Source organism: Sciurus vulgaris (genome assembly GCF_902686455.1).
Source record: "Sciurus vulgaris genome assembly, chromosome: 5".
NCBI classification, from domain to species: domain Eukaryota; kingdom Metazoa; phylum Chordata; class Mammalia; order Rodentia; family Sciuridae; genus Sciurus; species Sciurus vulgaris.
The window spans coordinates 38,576,408-38,600,080 of NC_136465.1; the positions used below are offsets into that span (position 1 = coordinate 38,576,408).

Here is a 23,673-nt window from a genome sequence, read left to right on the forward strand (position 1 = left end):
ACACTCACATGGGTAAGCCACGTTCAGTGAATTATTTGGTGTGTTTTTCTCTTTCTTCAATAGCTAATTTCTGTGCCTTAGAAAATAATGGGTCACAAATTCTGAGTGAAAATATAGCATGCTTTGTCTATTTTCCTCCATTGTTTAGATATTCTAGAATGAAAAAATGAGCCACATTCTCCTTTGTCAGTTTATTATTATTTGATTAAGAGCAAAGATTAGATTCAAAGTAATTTTTTAATTTTAGTGACTGACACATGGATATTTAAGTTGTGATCTCTCTCTTTAATGATTGCTACATAGATCATACAGGTCAGTTTTATTTACTAGTAATTTAGAAACTAATTCCTTCATTTTATAAATATGGCAACAACACAATTTTCTAAAGTGATATCTATTTAACCTCTTTATATGTACTTTAAAGTGATGTTTTTATGGCCACATAACATTATGTTATAATTTAAAACAGTTTAAGTCATTTCTAATCAATTTTTATGTATGTCTGAAAATTATATTTCACATGAATATATACTTAAGTAAATTCACCCATGTAAGCAAAATAATCCTATGCAATTTAATATTCCATCTAGAGTCAGGTTTACTTTTAATAAATGAGAGAATGTTTTAGATGGTTGTGGTTATATTCATGCCGTTCAGCAGTAACTTGATTCCAGTATAAGAAACCTAAACAGATTTATAAATTTCTTTGTGTCTGCCTTTGTCATTAGGGATTGGATTATATGAATAGAAAGATCAATTATGTGGAATATATTGTACATGAATAAAGTATATTTAATTTAATCACATACACATATATGTCATAATAGGGCTATAATAAATAGGAAAAGCAGCGCCCAACAAAATGAAGGATATTGGGAAGTTATGCTCAACTTAAGTCTTCAAAGAGGTGCCTCAGATCAATCAGCACATACCACTTCCTCGAACAGAAATTTGCTGACTAGAGTTTGGCAACAGGGTTTATCCTAGTTCAGCTGGGGGCTCTATGTTCTATTTGATTTCTTTGCTGTCCTTTGCCTAATAATGTTTCTTATTTTATTTTCCATGACGAATTCTGACATCTCCAGTTGTTAAAATGCCTTTACTTGTTTAGTGTGGAGGGCCATCATTTCTCTTGACATCTAATCCATGCTTGTCCATCCTGACCATCTCCAACACCCTCATCTTGCCTGTTGCTCCACATGTCCACAAGTCAGCTGCATCCTCAGGACATAGCATTCTCTAGGCCAGTTAGAGCAGGTTTCTGCTAAGGGGCTGCCATGGAAAGATGGACACAGCATGCGTCTCTACTCCATCTGGGGATTAGACATTCCTTCTCACTAGTGGGTTACTAATCCTTTCTCTAGGCATTTTGATATGAAGAGACAGCAAAATGTTAGAGAGTTTGATGTGAAAGAATATTTCAAGTCATCCTTTTTTTCTCTGCCATAAAGTGACAGATCAAAATAACTTCCCTGCAGTCACTTGCTGGACAATATAGGAAATGGCACATTTTAAACACGAGTGACAAAATTTCAATGAGAAAGTTATTTCCTGAATTGTTTAATACTGGTATATAAGACTTGGGTGGGAATGAAGGTGAAATTATAAACCAAAATATTTCAAACTGTAGAAAAAAATTGTATTTCATATATACATGGCATGTATCACAAACACTTTTATGATTAAAAGGTACACCTTACAGTTTGGAGATAATCTAAAAATTTGATGCTTATGTCTATATATGTATTATGACTATGAATTAATTAAAGTGACTTTGCATGATGATTTGACATTCTATCTGCCAACTTTGTCAACATAGAGTTTATAGAATAGAAAAATTTAAATATTTTTCAGCAGAGCAACCTGTCTTTGAATTTAGTCTTTCTTAAGTTAGAGTTTTCAAATGTAGGCATAAAATACCTAGTATTTTTGGGAGTTAATTTCAAAATATGATGAGAAACAAAGAGTAGGTAACAGAACAGATAATTCTCCTTTTGATGGCTGAGATCATAGCACAAAGACAAAGAAATAAAGGAATGAATCTGAACTATATATCTAATCAGAAACTCAGTATCACATTTAGGATCAGCAGAGTAATAAACTAATGATTTGGGGCTAAGATGATTTCTAGAGCGCAAAGCTAAAGAGGTTAAAACTAACAGAGACAGCATACCTGTATTCATTTTGACCTTGGAGGGTTTGTTATTAAAGTCTTCAGATTTCCTGTAGAAAAAAAATGATGCATAATTTGTTCTCTAGCATGTGGAACAAGATACCGTGAAAGTGTGTCTTTGTTGTAGGTATACCTGTAAGTTAATGCCACATCATCATTAATTTTACTTAAACCAAGATTTAATCAGATTGGTCAGATTTATGATACTACTCAAGTTAAAATTCAATTGTTCTTGATCCCAGGACTATAAACTTATATTTTTGTTTAATGGTGGCTGTTTAATGAATGAAAATGGAGAAGAGTTTTCATTTTTAAAATTAAATTTCATTTGCAAACATTTATATGAATGATTTTTGATCTCTAAACCTGAACAAAAGGTTCATTGCTTGTTAAGTTTCCTCTTCCAGAATTATAAAAGGGACTTCTGACATCATTACAAATGTGGGTCATTTTCACAGGCCAATTTACCTTAAGAAGCAACTGGGGGAAACTTCATTAGAATAAATTTTATTTCATATTTTTCTGTGTTTGCAAATAATGAGGCACATTTCTTGTTCTGTTTGTTTGTATTGTTTTCTTCAGAATGTTGCATATTTCTGAACACTGGACTTGGTCGCTTTACTATTGCCCGTGTGGAAGGAATGCCAATGTACCCAGGGAGGAAGGCAGGGGTCAGCGCAGGAGCTTTGAGAAAGTTCCTTCAAATGTATTTATTTTAATCTCTCAGTAGCAAAACTCCTAATACGTTAACCTTAAATGGACAAAATAAATACAAAAGTTGCCTCAGGGGATGTCTGTGACCAAGGCTGGGACAACTTCTAAAACAAGAAGGGATAAACAATTTCCAGAAAATGAGGACTGTAAGGACATTTTCCAAATTCTATTTGATCATTCCTTTTGGAACTAGGCAACATTGTATGTTTCAACCTGACTAAGCCTTTAAAACTGAATGCCAAAGAGAGTATCTGGGCTAGAATAGCGGTGATTGATAAACACCAAACAGAAGGAAGGCTAAATTCCAGAACGCAAACCCTCTAACATGTAATAATAATGTTTTTAGACCAAATGAGAGATTTGGTGATCAGTATGGATTGTGTGAATTCAAATGCAGATGTTTACAAAACATCTGACACTCAAAAGTAAAATAGGATTAAGGAGAACAAAGCCAGGCGCCACAAATCCTTGAGCTTTTCTTTAAAGTGATGTATCCTGTTACTTTAAAATGTAATTTGTGAGGTTTTTCAACTTCTCATTGTTTTAGATGTCAAAATGTGAAATGACTAACTTCCTAATCAGGCAAGACAGTTTCCAAGCTGTTAAAAGAAGAGGAATGGTGACAGAGTTTTCCAGAAGGACCTGAGACGGAAAGGCTTCTTGGGTGCCTAATAAAAATGCATGATTCTGTTTCCTTCATTTGTGCTAAAGCCATTAGCAAATTCATGACTGAGAACTCTTTAGACAATTTAAACTAAAGCAAATTTAATCTCTTTTGTTCTGTTCTGAAAAAGTGTCTTTGATTGTCCTTACATAACAAGCACAGATTATTCTGGAAAGCATCAAATTCCTAGAGTGTTTGCAGCTACTAGAAGAATACAGTATTTCAAGTACTCTCTTAAATTGGAATTGAAGCAGAGCCAAGATTATGAAAACTGACCATAAAACTACCTTGAACCATGGCTCATGGTCCATAGAGTAAAGAACTCTGCACAATGGATTGTCAAGATGATTTTCCATAGGTTGTGTGGGGCTGTATTTGCTTAGATTCAGATTTTTCCAAAGTGTCAGGTAAAAAGCAATTTGCATGTATCCTAACTTGTATATAGCAATGAATTTGATTTACTTAGGGGTCAGAGTAGCCTTTATTCCCAATGTGCTTATGGCGGTAGATGGTAATGGTTATGCAGGGGCAAGAACATGACTTCAGGTCTATGGTTGTTTTTTTTTTTTTTTTTAACCTATGCTAGGCAAATGGACTACTACTTAGCTACATCCCCAGCCCTTTTGAAATTTTATTTTGTGAGTGATGTCTCACTAAGTTGTCCAGCTGGCTTCAGATTTGTGATTCTCCTGCCTTAGTCTCAGTCTCCCAAGTAGCTACTTTCACTTACCAAGCACCTCATTATTTTCCTATGGAACAGAGAAGCCCTTTTTACCATATGCACAGGATAATAGGCTGGGTAACTAAAACTTTTGAGTGAGGGTCCTAAATGTTTTGATTGTTATGTATGGGCATCAGCGTGACTTTTTACCTGAGGTTTTATAATTCTACTTCAATCCCATGGGTTATCAAGCATCCCATCTGAAGATCTTTGCCCCAATATTAGCCAAGATTCTGTGTACATCATTTAATTTTTGTAAACCTGAATTTAAACACTGGGCCATCTATCATAATAGAGGACTTAAATTTGAATTCAGGTAATGTGAGGAGTTGCCCCAAAAGATTTTCCATGGTATACTTTTAATCTAATAAATTACTATGGTTGTTTTGAAATTAATCTACTCATAGTTCACATATTATTCAGAAGAAAGGGCATGTCGATAGTTAAAAGTGTTAGAAAAACATTGTGGGATGTTAGATATTTTAAAAATCTGATTTTAAACACAAAAAGAAAAATACGTGATTAAGGTTACATACCAGATTTAACCTGGATTTCATACTTAATTTGAAAAGAGATAATTTGTACCACTCTTTCTGAATGAACGACCCTATCTGATCAATGTGTCAATGCCTTTTTCTCTTTCCCTATGATTGTGATTAAAACTAAAAATATTCATAAATGCTAAATGATTTCACTTTTCAATTATAATTGAATGAGTTCATTCAGTTGACATTTATCTTATCTTTTAAAATATGTCGACATGCTCCTTCGACTTATGAGAAATCTCCAAGGAATTATTTTGTCCTTTGCAGTCCCTGAGTTTAAAAACATAAGAATCCACCTTGACATCTTTTTGGAATGGTTTCTCCAAATTGGTAGCCTATATGTGAGGCCTACTCAGAGGCCTCTCTGTCTCTGAGTGAAGAAATCATAGCAATCAGTAGCAAAAGCATGATAGACCTTGCTCATAGGTACAATAGGTCCCTCCCAACACTCCTGAGTTATAGGTGCCCAAAGATGGGTCCTTGTTATTCAGGAGTCACATTATCCCAGCTTTTATACAAGTATGTTGAGGTCAGAACATGGTCAAAATCATTTCTAGGAATGAGGAAAAATTATTACCACAAATAATAAGGAAAGAAAAGAACATGAGGCTATTAGTTTTTTTCTTTTTTTCTTTTAAATAAGATTATACAGTGTCCTTTTTAATTATAGTAAATTTCCTGATGCCTGGGCAATTTTCCTGAAAAAAGATCACTGTCTTTCAAGGAAATTTGTAATTTTCCTCTCAAGACTTTACAAAGGGAGCTGCTCAAAATACAAGATTTTTGCTAAAGACTGTGTTGGTTGGAAGTTGATCATCTGGTAGGCGATTCTATTTTTTCTAGTGTTATTCCAAAGCCTCAAAGTTAGTGAGGTACTCAATTTAACTCTAAATGAGTTCCGATTTCATTTGCTTTAAATGGTCATGTGACTTCATCCAGCATCCTACTTTCATGGAGTCCTTCAGGGTAATTACAGGATACATCAAAATACTTATAAGTGTATCTTTTGTCTGAGACAAAGTCATTTGTTCAGATTGATAATACAGTATCAGGAAGGTTCCACTGGCTTATATTATGTAAATCAAAAGTCAAACGGATTCCGAATCAAAATAAACCAGATTCCCCGTAGTGATACAGGTACATTGTGCAAGTGCCATGTACCCAAATTAATTAAGATATTCCTATAAGAGAAGTAATAAGTGCACTGAGTAGTGTAAGAAAGATGGTCCTATGGTTTAGATATGGTTTGAGTGTATCCCCAAAGGCTTCATACATCGAGATTTAATCCCCAATGTGAGATATTAAGTGGGTGGAAACTTAATTCAACTAAGGAATTTAGAAGCAGGGCTTTCAGGAGGTGATTAGGGTTAATAAAGTTGTTAGAGTGGAGCTCTCATGATTAAATCCTGGTAGTTTTATATGAAAGGGAAGAAAGACCAGAACACACACACACACACACACACACACACACACACACACACACACGCACACGCATACTTCCTTCCTTTTGTCATATGATGCTTTGTAGGACCTCAGGACTCTTCCAGCAAAATCATCACCATATGGGAACCCTAGACTGTGCACTTCCAGAACTGGATACCCAAATAAACTTCTTTTCTTCATAACTTATCCATTCTGTAGGTTGTCAGCAACAGAAAATGGACCAGTACAGATGGGTGGTGGAATCGAGCCTGCCTGATTTGGATCCCAGTTCTGCCTATCGCTAAGCATCTACATGAGCTATACCAATGTCACTGCCACCTTTTTTCTCCAATAGTTGCAATAGGATTAAACCTGTCCCCCTCCCCCACTGACAGGAAACCATCCTCAATCTGGCAAACTGGCATCATTCCCATTAACCAATATTTCAGATATTTTAAAGTAGACTTATGCCTGTGATTATGTTTTAAGAAAATAATCTAGACTGTACTGAAAATACATGGGCATTATTATATTACTTTACATAGAAGCAAGTCACATGTATTATTAGGCTACTTCGTATGGATTTTCCCATTTCCCAATTCTCCCATCTCCCAACAGCAACATGTTGGGATCTGTCTTCCAGGAAACTTTTCTTTCTTCCTTAAACAGATCCTTCTTTTAGCTAAGATTTTTTTTGTCCCCTACATGGCAGTGAATAAGAAGAGACAGACCTAAGGGAATAATTGAATCAAATACTTGCCTCCTAGCCTAGTTACAGTCAAAGCTACTGAATCTAAGTAGAAAATGGTAGTGAAAGATTGCGATGATTAGCTTTAAAAAAAAAAAAAAAAAAAAAAAAAAAAAAAAAAGCTTTCCCATTACCTTTGACAGTTTATCAGTCAAAGTGAGGGATGGAAGGAAAGAAATGTCTATAAATGTCCCCTAATGAATTATGTGACTGATGGTGGGGATGGAATCCAGATGGCAGCCACTCCTGCTTAGTTTACAATGTGAGAGTGGTTCCTCCTCTTCTCCCCATTGTACAGACAATCCCTATTTTGAGGGAAAATATCTTAATATTTAAAAAAAATAGTTTTTAGTTGTTGATGGACCTTTATTTTATTTATTTATTTACATGTAGTTCTGAGAATCGAACCCAGTGCCTCTACCCCTGACCCACAACTCCAGCCCCATCTTAATATTTTAAAAGAACTACTTTTTCAAACCTTGTGCTATGTTGTTTTCCCCAACTTTTAATTGGTAAGCATCCCATTTTAATTTTTACATACTGATATCACAAATCATTTGACTGAAGTTATTTAATCTACTTTAGTTTTGCATATGTCATTCTTAGAATTTAAGTGGAAATAAACATTAAATGCTCTGGTAGGAATAGAAAGATACCATTTTGTGTGTGTTTTATTTTTAAAATTCCAACCCTGAAAGGAACCTTAGCTCAACCACCTCATTTGTGAGGTTAGATATTTGAGGATAAGTGAAATGACTGTATCAAAATCAAACAGCAACAAGCAGACACCTAAAATCAGCTTAGCTCTCCTGATCCTTTGCAAAGAATAGGCAGCCTCCTATAAGGCATCTTACAATGTCTGAAAATAAGACCAACCCCTCAAAATATTACAGTACAAGTCTTAATTTAATGTGGAATCAGGGCTGGGGACATAGCTTAGTTGGTTGAGTGCTTGCCTCACAAGCACAAGGCCCTGGGTTCAAATCCCCAGTACCTCAAAAACAAAAAAACAAAACCAAATAAATGTGGAATCATATGAGTTAGGGTTAAAGGAAAGAATAAAATATCAGCAGAAAGTGTGAGGAAAGGATAGGTGATAAATAAAATGGGGGCTGTAATTATAGGGCCATCTGTTTATTCTTTTGGATTAATAGGGAAATATCAGCTACTTGTGGCAAAGATTCCTTTCACCTAGTTACTGCTCAAGTCCCAGTGGAAGGATTTTAATTAGTATGCTTATCTTATTTAGAAAAAAATTCCATATTTTATTGGTGTGTTATACTTGTATAGAACCATGAGATTCATTGTTACGTATTTTTCCATGCATATAATAATACGATTTGGTCAATGCCTCTCCCAGTATTTCCCCTTTACTTCCTCTCCTCTCTCCCCCTGTTCCCTTCCTTTCCTCTACTAGTCTCTCTTCTTTATTCATGAGACACCCACTCCACTTTATTCCCCACTTGTCCTCTCTGGTTTCCACACATGAGAGAAAACATACAACCTTTGACCTTCTGAGTTTGGCTTATTTCACTGAACATGATACCCTCAAGTTCCGTCCAATTTTCCTACAAATGACATAATTTCATTCTTCTTTATGACTGAATAAAATCCCACTGTGTAAATATACCTTATATTCTTTATCCATTCATTCATCGACAGACACCTATATTGGTTCCAAATTTTGACTATTGTGTATTGTGCTACTATAAACGTGTATGCATGTATCACTACAGTATGCTAACTTTAACTCTTTAGTGGTAAGATGTATGCTTACTTTAAAGTATTTCCATGGTAATTTTATTTTCTGAAATTACTATAGTCAAATAATCCTGTTTATTGTTAATTGACTGTTAAAGAAATGGCCACATTTTTCTTCTGGATTAATATATCTGTTTCCTGAGCACCTGAAAAAACATTTACATAATTTAACAGTGCCAAAGTTTACTGTGCACTGCTAGTATTATGATAAACATGTATTCATATGTAACTCAGAGACACAATGGTGAAACACCACAGGATAAGTGATCATGATAACATTAAACTTTAGCAGGGACAAATATGAAATCCTGCAATTAGACTAAACCAAATTTTATGATAAAATGTAAAAGATTGATTACTCAGAATTTTATATGAAATAAGACTAGGGCCTTTAGTGGACTGAACTGGGTGATATAATTGTTTTAAAATATAATTAAATCAATGTACAAATGAACAAAGGGATAAATCAAGGAAGCTGTGATCCCACTTTGATGATCATGTTGGGGACCAATTGCTTCCATTTAAAAATGTCTCCTTCTATGTCTGTCCATGTGCCAGTCTGGCAGGGTTGTGGGTTTCTCCAGACTTTGGAGGCAGTCACTGACTGGTGAAGGGGAGCTTGGTGAGGACTCAGAACAATATGGTGGAAACAGTATGGTGAGCTGCTGAGTGTGCATTAGCAGCAAAAAGAAAAATTATTGACATATACTCAGTTATTTTTGCTTTAATCTCAGAGAAATCATTCCAATGGCTAATGCTCTCAAATAACCCAAATTTGTACTTTGAATTGATAGGAAGCTGGAGAACAGCTGCAATTAGAAGCTTCAATGCTCCCTTAAAGATGAACCTGATTTTAAGAAACCTGACATCCAAATGAGACTGTTTTCTCCATGCTGGGTTATTGATAATCTTGCTTACAATTCTCATCAGAATGTAAACAGGTCCACCCCAGAACTAAGTGTCTTTAGATTTCTGAATAGGACAGCAAAATGGATTTGGTACCTATTGCCCTTTTGTTCAACAAAATGCCAATCCAAACGACTTCATTTCTAGTTCTTACCAGGCTCATATGTTCCCAGCATTCTTCATTTTTTATACCTAATATAGTCCTTCATACCCTGCCACTATTTAAAGCTAAGACTTCCACTCAATCCACCAAAAATAGGCAAGGAAAACAACATACAAGTTTATACTTAAATTATACATTGGAGAATAGTGAAACTCGCATAAACAAGGTTCTTATCATTTCATACCACCTTGCTTATTTGACATGGTGGATAAATTTAGAAATGGTTTGAACACTCTTTAAGAAGGTTACTGAACATATTTTAACATACATAGTTAAATCTTATTTGGTGCGATATTTATTAGTTACTTTCCCCTTTTTGTCTACAAACTCTTTTTTTTTTTTTTTTTTTTGTAGTGCTGGGGATTGAACCCAGGTCCTTGTGCTTGGGAGACAAGCACTCTACCAACTGAGCTATCTCCCCAGCCCCCACACTCTTTCTTTCATCCTGGATTTTCCAGCTCTTGGAGAAGCAGAAAAGACTTCCTCTTGACTTCCCAACTTCAGGAGAACATGAACTCTTCTGGGATAATCAGGTTTTATCCCCAGGGTAGGCTGCCACTGAGGCATGGAGTCATGAACACTCTCACAGACTCAGCCAGGGCTTCTTGGTCATGTGGACTGTACTTAGTTACTTAGCATCCACACACTTAGTTCAGGTCAGGGGTGGAAAGAGTGTTAGCTGAACATCCCAGGACAGAATTTGGTACTCCTTGACTTCACTGTCATTTCTTCTTTTTAAATGAAACATATAAGCATTTGTTCATTTGCACAGGTAGCATTTGGTAATGGAGACCTAGAAATCTTGTTGTGATCATGTGTGGCTAAATTTTCTATCCCAATAAGTTTGAGGGGAATGATTAGTTTTCTAAAGTACACAGAAATTTTCTAATATGAACTATTATAATTAGGATGTTACCTATATCCCTTTCTTGTGCTAGGGCTTCACAACAGATAAATCGCTTATATTAGGGGGGAAATAAAAGACATGAATGATTCAAAAAGTTAGCAACTTTCTTATGGGAGGGGCAATTTCACACATATCATGATCTAAGAAGAGACAGAGTGAGGATCCAACAACCCAGCTTTCAGGGAACTCTGGTAGAAGCTCTTAAAAATGCATTAAATGTTTTTAGTTGTTTTATCATTAAAGTTGGTGTGTATTAAGTTCTGTGTGTGACTGTGTGCCGGGCAAATCACGTCTATGTGCCTGAGTTTTTAAATTTATAAAATGGAAGATTGTTTTAAAGTACAAAAACACATAGTTCGTTCCTTTTATGGAATCAAATGCTGTTAAATGTAGGAAGGTATGTGTAGTCAACAAATGCTCATTGAACTTCTATGTGCAAACCACCAAGTTGATTATCATGATTGTATTTATCCAGCAGAATCTAACTGGAAGCCAATATTTAATGACTTGTTTCCATGTTAAAATTCAGAAGGAAGAGACTGTTAAAGATTCGTACTTCTGATAGCATTAGGATGAGGCAGGATGTGTGTTAACACAAGTCAACACCATCATCCAAGGCTCTTTCTCTTAGTTGCTTAGTGTACTTAACTCCAGAAATAAGGTCTACAGGCCGTCTACATATCATGTGTCTTTCCCTATTATCTCAAGTGTTCTTCTACTGAGATTCTCAATTTTAGAATTTATGCTTAAGATAATATTCATTTTATAAGTCTACACTGAAACAAAGAAAGATACCCAAAACTTCAGGCCATATGTTACCATTACTTTTGAAAAGTCCCTTTTTCATCATGAGTGGTAGTAGGGATGGGATTGACAAGAATTACTGATTTTTTTTTTTTTATTCTTTTAGGGTTTATCATAGAAAAACCTTCAAAACAGATAAATCACAAGGCAGCTTACCATTCCAAATGTAACATCCGGAATAAAATCTACTGAGTTTATAAAACAGGACCAAATGATCTCAGCACATTGTATTTCTATTTTCTTACTGACTGAATCAGGCCCTCACTAAAGGACAGAACACAGGGAGCACAGTGACATTCCATGCTATCTTCATGTGGGTGACTGCTGTTCCATGTTTCAGTTTCTGATGAAAAAATTTGGTATGGAGCTCACAAATAATTTGTCATTAGAATGTTTACTTAACAAAAGTTTTATTATACTTGGCCATCTTTAAGAATACTTGTGATAAATGGGTCATTAACTTAAAGTGCTCTGGAAAGACAACCTGAATTAGGGAGAAGTATGAATTATGGAATGTTTGTGGAGAAACAATTTTTCCTTCAAAATTATAGATGAACTCCAGGCCTGAGAAAAAAATGCCAACAATGGATTCTTCAGGGTCTTATTTTAATGACTACATAAAAATGATCTGTACTCACATCCATTTATAGGTAATACATTTTTTTAAAGTTTCTTCATACCATTTCATTATTTATACTAGTATTTTGCTTAAGAACCTAGTTTTCAGTATAATTAAAAGTAAAGACAGCCTAGCCTCTCACTGAATTATCCTAACTTCTGAACTTCTATGGCTAAGTTAAAATTCATATTGATATGAATTTTGTTTGTATGTCTAGGTTATAATTCATATCTATTTCTCATTTCATCTTGGATTCATGATATTCCCTCTCCCCAAACCTCCCTTTATTTTTCCAACATCCCCTTCCTCCATCCCCTTCCTCATTCATTAATCAAACGTAAGCCCATTTTATTGCAGGCATCTTATAAGCCAGAATCTGGGGTTCACCTTGACCTTGCTCTCTCCCTCAACTCTATATGCTTTGAGAAGTAAAAGGAGACATTTTGCTGCGGGAAGGGCAACGTGCTTCCACCTCAGCCCTGCAATTCACTTGGCCGTGAGACTTGGGTGTCAGGGGATAAGCATTTCTAGTCCTATTGGTTTTGCACAGGTCAACTACAGGTTAAGCAGCGCTTAGCACACAGTGAAGGAGATGGAATTAATGGTGATTCAGGAGTTAATACTGTCACTTCCTGTCCCATGACAGCAACAAACACTAAATGTATGATCTTCCAGTGGTATACGGGTAGGAGATGGCACAGCTCTTAAACAAGGGGAAAGCAGTGTGCACGTTTGCACGTGCGCACACAAACGCACGCACTCACGCACGCATGCGCAGAATTTGTGTCCTCTGCCCATTCGTCTAAAGGCCTCTAGTTAGTGGATAATTTATCTTCCTGGTATAGATATGATTACCTGGATGTTGAACTGGGAAAGCCTCAAACAATTACCCATATCATTTTGATTCAAATTCTCTATCCAGTCCTTTCTTTGTTTTAGCAAAATCATTTTAGGAAGACAACTCATTGAGATGGATTATTTAAGTCCTGAACTTGTTCATTACAAATGTAATAATAGTTTACTGTATTCTACATATTCTATGTAAATATGCTAGTAGGGGATTTTCTCCAGTTTTTTCACTGCTGCACTCTCAAACTCTAACAAGATCTAGAACACAGCATTTACTCACAAAATGTTCATTGAATGAAGAGATCCTGAAATGCAGACATGGGAAGTAGACCCTTGGGGAGGGAGAGTCAGGCAAAGAAGCAGGAGAACCCCTTACTTGTCGTTGACATTCCACCTCTTGGCTTTTACTAAGGCGTGTAGGGCCTTTTTTTCTAGGTTCTTCCAGGACACCCCAAATCTAATAGTGTCTCTAAATATTGACAACATCTTCTAGTATGTGTCACTCAAGGTCTGTCTAGGTGGTTCAGAGGTGCTAGGTAACAAATACACCCTCAGTTCTGAAAATCTCTGGTGAATGTTGAGGCTGATTGAGCTGATATTTTGGCAGTTGGAAGGGTAGTTTTGTTTAAAGTGTGAAGTGTATTTAAGAAGTCATTTGATCAATAGCTAAGTTATGGAGCCAAACTAGATGCCCTTCAATAGATGAAAGGATAAAGAAGATGTGTACAGATACACAATGGAGTATTACTCAGTCATAAAGAAAAATGAAATTATGGCATTTGCCAGTAAATGGATGGAATGCGGGAGTATCATATTAAGTGAAGTAAGCCAATCCCAAACCCAAAGGATGAATGAATGTTCTGATATGTGGTTGCTGACACACAATGGGGGTGGGGAGAGAATAGAAGTACTTTGGATTAGACAAAGGGGCATGAAGGGAAGGGGAGGATGGGAATAGGGAAGACAGTAGAATGAACTGGCCATAAATTTCCTATGTTCATATATGAATACACGACCAGTGTAACTCCACGTCATGTACAACCACAAGAATTGGAAGTCATATTCCATGTATGTATAATAAGTCAAAATACAGTCTACTGTCATGTATAACTAAAAAAAACAAATAAAAAGTGAAAAAAAAGAAGTCATTTGATCAAAGGGAGATAAGTAGAAGAAAGGAGGAGAGGGAAGGAAGGAGGGAAGTGTTGGGGAGTGACATTGGTCAAATTATATTGTTACAGTGTATGCACGTATGAATATGTAACAACAAATTCCATTATTAAGAGCAACTGTAATACACCAATAAAAATCTTGGAAAGAGAAAAAGAAGTCACTTGGAAGAGCAACAGTTGTCATGAGAATGTTAAGCTCATTGTACTGATTTAGTCAATTCTAAATGACCCACCTGGATTATATATTTTAAACAAAAGTATCTTTATTGTTGAGCTGTAAACATCAATGTGAACTGTGATTTTGCTTTTCCAAGTGGAGAAGACTAGTAACACTCTTTATTTTAGGAAAATTCTCAGTATCCTGGCCTTTTATATCTATTTTACCAGTCTGTATATCCTGGTCAAAATTAATCAAGAACAAGGGAAAAAACAATTCCTTGTCTCTTTTATCTTTTAATTGCATATAACATAAATGGAATTATTATAACAATGGACAAGGTTGTTACTTTAGTGGGTGTTTCTCAAGTACACGGAACTGTATAAATCATTATCCTCGGTATATGACTTTCTTATAACAGGGCCACGTGGACCTCCCTCTTGTCTCCCTCCTTTCCCATCACTAAACATCTACATATCCACCATTTAAAATAAAAGGCAGACCCTGACAAGCACCTACTAACCAGGAGTCCTCCACCATTACAGCATCCCCTTGGATCTGTATATCTGAGAGTCTTCTTTCTGAATGCTGTGTGCATATTTCTTTAATTTTCACTTTTTTTTTTGAGGGGGTGGGTACTGGGGATTAAACTCAGGGGCACTCGACCACTGAGCCACATCCCCAACCCTATTTTGTATTTTATTTAGAGACAGGGTCTCACTGAGTTACTTAGTGCCTCACTTTTGTTGAGGCTGGCTTTGATCTCGTGATCCTCCTGAGCCTCAGCCTCGCACATGTATCTTTCTTTTGCTCTCCTTTTTATGTCATTTCATTGTATCTGTATATCTTCCAAAAGTATAGTTAACTTAGTTATTTTAATCTTTGTAATGATATCATCATTCTGTATGTAGTTTTATGGCCGATATTTCATGCTGTTAGTGTTTTCATTTTGCTTCCTGTATAATATTCTATTTTATGAATATATCACATTTTATACATCTACATTCCTGTGTAGGGGCATTTGGTTGCTTCTAGATTTTGCTATTTTAAATAGTGCTTCTATGAATATTTATGTACAAAATTCTTATTGCTTTGCTTGTTAATTAACTGCTTGCCAGAGAATTTAAATGAAAATAATAGCTTCCATTTAAAAAAGCTTCCATTTCTTTCAGTGTGCCAGGAACTGTTCTATGAATAGTTACATATATATTAATTCACTCGAGCAGCATGACAACCAAAAAGAGGTACTATTGTGATATCACTGTGGAAAAAAATTAAAAGATGAGTTAAGAAATTTGTCCAAGGTCACTCAGCTAATAAGTCACCAAGTCAAATTTGAGAACCCTGGGCAGTACAGCTTCAAAGTTTGTGTTCTGAAAAAAGCTTCAAAGTTTGTGTTCTACTCTGTATTTATTAGAACTAAAAGCCTGAAGTGTTTCAACAGTCTTTAATATATAATTTGGTTACTGACCAAAAAATTGAATGTGGGACTGTCCTAATTGGGTTTGATCAAGATACAGTGTGGCTGACAATAAGCGATATTTTAAATACTCATGTATAGCATAACTACCCTAAAAACAAATTTCACACTCACTTCCTTGTCTATCGTTCATCATAGGCATGAGGTTCTTTGCTAGTTTATTTCAGTGAGACCACCACTGATTCTGATGCACGCTCCCTGCACCCGGAGGGTGCAGTTCTCTGTAATTTCTGAGGCACCTATGAGTGTACGGTTCTTGGTCACTGATCACAGGATGTTCCTGGCCCATCTTTATGTTCCTTTAAGGAACCCACGCTTATCCTGTGATCCAGTGCTAAGGCAGCAAGTTGGGTCCTGTGTGGCCTTCATTAAATCATATGAGTTCAAGGCCAAGGTGATGTGGATTCTCATTCCCCAGGGAAGGAAATCCTCCTGGGAGCTGAGCAAACTCCCTCCTAACTCAGTAAAGCAGCATCCTCAAAACCCTATGGAACTATGGGAAACATACTAAGCATGACTTTCGTTAAGTTCACACGTATTACTACATAACGACCCAGAAGAAATAGATTTGGTCAAGCTGTGTCGTCACAGGTACACGTAACCTATAAAGACAAGAAGCACATACAGCTTCCGTTCACTTCCCCAGGACCAACGCACCATCAAAACCACCTGTCGTGGCTCCATGGACTTTTTGGTGGCCCTGATTCTGAACATTTCATCTCTGGAGGAAGAATGAGCCATCGGATGGATGAGTCACATTTTAGTTATAATCACCGGAACACTAAAAACTGAAATCATTATATTCAGCTGAACAAACCTTATAAAAAGTAAATTACTTCATATACATTTGGCATAAAGATAACTAGCTATTTTGAGTTTTTCCTGGAATTATCTCACCCCGTTGTCCCACCCTCTATTATGTTTATTTCCATCTTTCTCCCTTACCAGTGTTTTCCTGGTCATGTTAATAAAAAAAAATGAGAGGAGGAAGACCTGAAATCATTAAGGCCAAGGGGGATGGAGTCCCACAAAGGTAGCATTTAATAGGGGAGCACCTCCTTTCCAAGATACAAATAGAATGGTTTCAGGACAATTTAATATTAACTTTATCACTGTTTTTGCAGTGTATCATCTTTTGAAATCTGAATTAGAATATTATTTATGGGTCTCCTTCCTTTAGATACATGTACATCTATCTCTACATGTGAATAAATGTATGTGTGTCTCTTTCTTTTTATTCCTCCAGACAAATTTTCAATGTATTTCAATGCTTAAAATACAATCCAGAGATGGTTTTGTATAAATGGGAATTCCTTTTCTTTTGTTTGTCAAAAGTTTCAATTCTATGCTTGTAAACTAGAGAGCCCTTAAATTTTTTTAAATGAAAGAAAACTCTATTTACAAGAAAGGAACTTACATTTTGCTGAAATGGAATGACAGACTTTAAAAGAAAGATTAATCTTTTGTACTAGGGGTAACTATTGGTCACTTTTTCTCCAATTTGACAAGGGTTTATAATGCAGTTTGTTTCTTTCTAAGTGCATTTTTGTTAGTTTTTAAACTAAAATAAGTACATAAATTGTAGCAGGCATGCATACATGAACACACACGCAAACACGCATGCGCATGTGGCCCTATATTTAAAATGATATATCCCTATGATAAGGCAGAAAAATTGTCATGTTCTTCCCTAAACATGAACCTTCCTGCTCCCTGTAATCCCTTTGATCATCTCAGAATCCCATCACCCCTCATCAAACCCCACTCCCATGCTTCTCAAAGTTCAGATCAAACTCTTCCCATTTCACCCTCGCTGGGTGGCTCCTGTCTTTGCATTGCAGCAGGGCTAACTTGCCGCCACTCATTCAACAATGAATAATACACTTCCATAGCGTTTCTGAGGTTACTATCATTTCATGTAAATAAGTCCCTTGGGAGGAGAGACGGAGTCACTTAAATTTTCAGCTTCAGTCTCCTTGTAATATGTGGGGTGGGGACTACATTTTGCTAATTCCAACATGTATAATTCCTTTATGGAAGCCTGAAAGTCACCACTAATATTTTGTCTCTGCTTTCACTATGCTTCCTCCAACTCAGAGATCTTTAAACTTGAACACACAGTGAGATCCTCAGCTTTGAGAATGACTGACTGCGGATGCCGTTATTGAGATTCAATGTAATAGCATGACTGGGGCCAAAGGTATGAAGTGCTCAAACTTATTCAAAATTAAGACTGTTTAAACTTGTTACTTATGTGACTTAAAAAAAAAAAAAAGGCATGAGGCAATTGTTCCATTGTCTACCGAGTATGTCTGAATTCTTGTTTTACATTAGACCTGCATTTCCCCCCACCTGTCAAGATGGCTTATTTCTCCCTATATCTACCACTTAGCTGCTTCTTTTTCATATGATGTTTATGCTTAGACTGTGCTCATTGGATTCTAGCACTAAAGTGGATTTCACTTTTGTCTTTGTTTGCTGAGTGAGTTACACGGTTGTTCTCATGCAGTTGGAGCCCTGGTCTTACCAGCTACAGAACTAGAATTGTCCTTTACTGGTGCCAGGTAATGGTGAAAGTGCCCAGCTGCTGCCTACACTGCATGGGAGGTAAATGAGTGAGTGGAGGTGTGGAGCGTGCACACTGTCCTTTGGAGCTTGGAGAAACCTGGCTCTTCAGGTAAACACTGATAAACTTTCACAGGTGCAAAATCAGGCCATAACTGTATTGGTAAGCTGAAAATTAACACATCCAAAGCATAAGAAGAATCATATGAATTGGATATTTGGAATAATTTTAAAGCCAATTTAATTCCTTTATTCAATTAAATAAGGTAGTGTATCTTTTAATACAGATATTTTGTTTCTCAAGTTCAACTACAGCAGTTGGTAGAAATTGATGGGTCTAGCTAACATTTCAACTCTGAGGGTCTCTGGCTGTACAGCATCACCCACTTCAGTTCTGAGTCAAAGCTCCAACAAGATAGCAGAGCAGGTGAAGCATCTTGGTGTTCATCTTTTCTGCATGTTTTTATCTGTCTTTTATTTTTTTGGCATTACTTTTCATCTCAGTGCAATCTCTTCTATACCCTTCCCAATAAAAAAATTTTACATATATTAAGGTCTAGGCAATCATACTTGAGGCAATCACAGAGTAAAATATGGATGTGTTTGAAAGAAGGGCTATTTAACTTCAATTGTAGCCCAAGATGCCATGCCTGAGATAATCCTATAGTTTTTGCCTCTGTCTGGAACCCTTCCTCTGTCTATCCGAAGCCCTGTCCTTTAATTCTTCAGCTAGTATTGAAATGCTACTTTCTCAGAAAGACCTTTCCTAAGCACCCTATCCAAAATGCCTCCCCTTACTTTTAAAAGTGTTTCCTGCAGAACAGTTCTTACCGCCTCTCATCTTACGTGTTTGCTTACTATCTCTTTCCCACCCAAAGAGCAGGGGCCTTCCTCAGGAGAATGTGATTCAGAGGAAGGAAATTTGCTCATGGGCTGGCACCTGCAGGGAGGTTCAGCCCACATGCTGGCATGGTGTCTCCACACGGGGTAGCCAGGGGAAGGGATGAGTATTACAAGTTGCTGCAATCAAGATTTCTTTTTCCGTTAGGAAGGGCCCAGAGGTAGTCAACTTTGCCACTTAGGTAACTGTGGAAATATTGCTGTTGTGGACAAGGGTGCAGGGAAAGTCAAAAGAGTGGAACAAATTTGCTGTATAATTTGGTCAGGAGGAGCCCTAACTGTTATTATTTGCTAGTTGCCCCCGTGTCATTACATTGCAGCATGGTGTGAATTAATTTTGTCATATTTTCATACTCGATATCATTATTTGCCTTTGTTATCTTATGTGAAGCTGGATACACACAGTGACTTAATTTGGACTCTGATCATGGACACTGATACTAAACAATGCTGAAGCAATACAGTGGGATTTGAAATCACTACTACTTATTATGATTCTGGGTTTTAGGAAATTTCAAGGTTTTCTAGTAAATGTACATGAATTTGTAAGTAAGAAAACATTATTTTACTTAATTATTAATTTTATAGGTAGCATGACTATATAACTTGTCTAAACTGAGTGATGTTAAGAGTAAAAGCAGATGTCATTAGTATTTATATTGACCTAACAGACATACAATGGGATTATCCAAGGCAATAAGAAAAAAATGAATGACTCAACAAAATTCCTTGTATTTAATTTTGTCTTGAACAGTTTACAGCTTTTCTGTTCAAGAAATACTCCTGCATTCTACGAAAAAGATAACAAAGTTGGGGAAGGCACATAACTAACAAGGTCTATAGGACAGATGTGAAGTGAAATAAAATAACTACTCAACTCAAAAGAGAAAAAATTTAACTTCATTTAGAATAATTGAGACTCAAGAAAAGCATGACTGAAAGTTTAAAATCAGAAAAAGCACTGATAAAGTTAACTTGATGCTTCCCTAGATCCTAACTTACCAAGAGTAAAAGATATTCCATCACACTTCACAAAGTTTTTTTTTTTTTTAAGAAAAATATATTAACAACCACTTTATGTAGTGAGTAGAAAAATTTCTGGAGCTTAATGATTTCAAATATAATGCACTAAAAATGTAGGCAGAGTCTAAATCCTTAAAGTATGCTTGAGTGACAGCTACATTCATGTTTCTGTCCCTTGACTATAAATGTCTTAAAGATAGAGGTCATAAAGAATGAAAAATAATAAATGCTCAATAGATAAATAATAGGTACTAGCTGCTCACAAATGATGCTGGAATATGTAGCAGATTTTTAAAAAGCTTTCCTGAGTAGTAATTATTCCTGTACAGTCTATGATGCTTCTACTGGACAGCATTAAATTCTAAATTCTCTCATCTTTCTTTATCCTGCTCAGAATGAGGGTCTTTTATTTATTTATTTTTTAATTAGACCACAGCCTAAGAGACCTAAAAGAAAGAAGTCCTCTTCTTCATAATAATAGAAATAAGACACACTTTCTATATCTTCAGAGGGTTTCATAGAAAAAGCATCTCATAACAAATGTTTATGATCCAGATTCTGAGCTGTTTTAAAGAATAGCAGCCTCACCTGCTGTCTTCAGTTTCCAGGCAGAAACCAGAGTGTGCAGTGACATGGTCTCTGAGCTGAGCTGGGCTAGTGCCTTAAGTGTGAGCACGAACATGGGAGGCAATATCAGTTTGTAAAATATCCATTCTGCCTTACGCAGATGATAATGTCAAAAAGTCATCCTCTTTCTGAATCTCATCAAGCTTCCTCCTCTAGAACAGGGGTGACAATGGTACCAGCCTCCTAGGATCGCTGAAGGATCCCATGGGCTCATATTCATAAAGTACTTACAAGTGGATCTGGCCCATTGTGGCAAAAATGGTGCATCTGGGGGACTGAATTAGATCAAGATATATTCCATGCCTTTATAATTATGTCAAAGTGGATTCTACTGTCATGTATAACTAAAAAGAACCAATACAAAACTGAATGCTTAGTTGGTGTTGAAGTATGTGTGAATAGTGGTTAAATCATTTTCAATATTCGACCCTTACTTCCCTTGGTCATTTATTCAAATAAATTCTCTAGTCAAGTTTTCTCTTTTTATAAACAGGTTTTTTTTTTAAAGGAGTGAACTAAACCATGGTTTGAAGAGATGAAATGAATTCTTCTAGAGCCATTTTTATTTCTCTGCCGCACAGATGGCTGAGTGAAATCTGTCGATTGCACCTTCCTTTGGCGCATTAAGGTGGCACGAGCAACAGCTTCCTGGAATTGAGTAGGAGCAGGTTTTGATTGACTGGTCTCACCAGCACACCAGACTGTGAAGCCAGATAAGCAACCCACTGGGAGAAAACACCAGGGAAGGCAAGGTTGCTGTGACACAGTCCAGCCCTATGTGACAGATGTCCCTTTATATGAAAGAGGTGGGAAACAGGCTCCGGCAAAGGGAAACAGCAGAATAGCAAGATGATCCTGATTAGTAGTGACATTTAATTGCAATTATATTTTTAACAACAAAAATGATGATAAAACTCGTCAGTCTCTTTCATATAAAACCACCTACACTTGGGACATTTTAGTGCTCATTCTTCCTGCAATGGTATCAAACCAGGCTCATTATATTTGTAGGTTATTAAAAGAAATTAATGGCCAAGTGCGAGAGCTATGCTGACTTTGGACTTAGAAGTCATATGCATTTGCACTCAGCCACATAAATTATTCCCTGGGAGTAATCTTCAGTGAGTTGCCTAGGAGATGACCAGTTTTGTGTTTTCCTTTGATTATAGAGCATAACCGCCCCACTGTCAAAATGCCAAAAATGGGGAAAAAAAGTAGTGAGTGTTTAACATATTTTTTGTTCTGTTACTTGCAGAGAGATATTAGAATCCCGACTGTTTTGCACAAAAGGAAGACTAAGGGAGCCATGGATATGGTCCTGGTAGAATGATAAGAACTGTTATCTGAGGAAGAGTCGTATCCTCCAATAGTGGTCCAATGTTCAACATGTATTATTTATTTAATCAAAATGAACCATATATATTATTCATTTCTTAAAATAATAGTCTTATGAGCAGGTATGATGGGTGGCTTATGGTTTAAAAGGAGAGCTTACTCATAGATGTAGATGTACAAGGGTCAAAAGAGATAAAGTACCACAAACTGAGGAATGTAATTAGCTCAACTCTTTGGACTGAGTTAAAATAAAAAGAGAAAAGACTATGATCCTTTGGGTGCCAAGACCAGGGCTCAGTTCATTATATGACACTTTCTCACTTATGAGATGATAACTTTTCTGTGATAGCCAATATAGGGTAGAGATTAAAAGTGACAACTTGAGTTTCTATTATAATTTACTACTTACTAGCAACCTGACTTGGAGTGAATCACTTCTATGCTATTTTTCAGTTTTCACAATTAAAAATAGGATAGGTTCAATGGTAGGATGGATTAAAATAAGATATATCATAGAAAAGTACCTGCCACAAAAATGAGTAAGCTGTCATTTTCGCCATGATTGTTAGCATTACTAGCATTGTTTTATTATACCTTGAGTGCAGCTCAACAGCACCCAAGAGTTTAAGGATCCATTGTTTCAAACATCAAAGAATGGAAAGGCTTTGGTTTACAAGTTTAGACAAATAGGGTAAGTTAGCCCAATTAGGAAAAGTTCAAAGAATCAAAGGGAAAACTGAAAAGGTTTTCCTACCTCTGTGGTCTTAGCAGTTGTCAATTATCACTTTATCTTGATGATAGATACAAAATTGCTATGTGTGTGCTTCAGGATTCCTAAAGTTGGGTACTTACCAAGTATGTGCTGTGCACAAGAATACCTATGTTTATTTCACCTAAGTCTCATGGAGTCCTGAGTGTCAAGCAAGAGAAGGTGCATTAATCTGGAAGTTCTGGGCTCCAGATTATAGTGGTTAACTGGATGGGTGTCTAGTTCTCTTTCTACCTCTGTGGACATATGCTTCCTCATTTGCCAAGTGAGAGTCAGGCATTTAAACAATGTTTCCCTACTCTCTACGTTTTCATAATTTTATAATCTTCTTTGTAAGAGCAGTGTATGCTATAATTTGCTTTGCAGGTTCGCTCTAAGTAGACCTATCATGTGCAAACTCACCTATAAATCAGAAGCAGATGATTTTCTTTTGCTCTACAAATAAGTCATACTTACAAATGGATTGTCAGATTTCATTGAACAGCAAGTTTGCCCATTGACTCTCAAATACAATCTGGTTTTCAAAAAATCAGCTTGGCCTATTGTTCGTTGTATATGAAAAGGTACATGATAAAGTTGTTAAATTGTGCATTTAAAAAATTACTGTGCATACATACCCATGCTTATAAGCAGCACAATTCACAAAAGC

The 23,673-nt window shown here is 36.3% G+C and overlaps 1 protein-coding gene and 1 long non-coding RNA gene across 40 annotated transcripts in view; one reads left to right on the forward strand and one right to left on the reverse strand.

Annotated features, from left to right (window-relative positions):
• Nucleotides 1–23,673, reverse strand: part of SORBS2 (sorbin and SH3 domain containing 2) — a 203,373-nt gene that overhangs the window by 91,032 nt on the left and 88,668 nt on the right. For 10 of the 39 annotated variants that reach the window (XM_079141881.1, XM_079141876.1, XM_079141908.1 and 7 more), the window contains one exon: nt 2,174–2,223. The exons of 2 other annotated variants lie outside the window; for them this stretch is intronic. In XM_079141881.1, coding sequence (XP_078998007.1) covers nt 2,174–2,183 — 10 coding nt within the window. In that variant the 5' untranslated portion in view covers nt 2,184–2,223. Of the gene's footprint in view, nt 1–2,173; nt 2,224–23,673 lie in introns of those variants that run through there. 27 more of the 39 variants (XM_079141905.1, XM_079141884.1, XM_079141880.1 and 24 more) reach the window with 16 other exon arrangements.
• Nucleotides 2,230–8,000, forward strand: LOC306662362. Its single transcript, XR_013764097.1, has 2 exons — nt 2,230–6,192; nt 6,258–8,000. It is a non-coding gene; the product is annotated as an uncharacterized lncRNA (long non-coding RNA).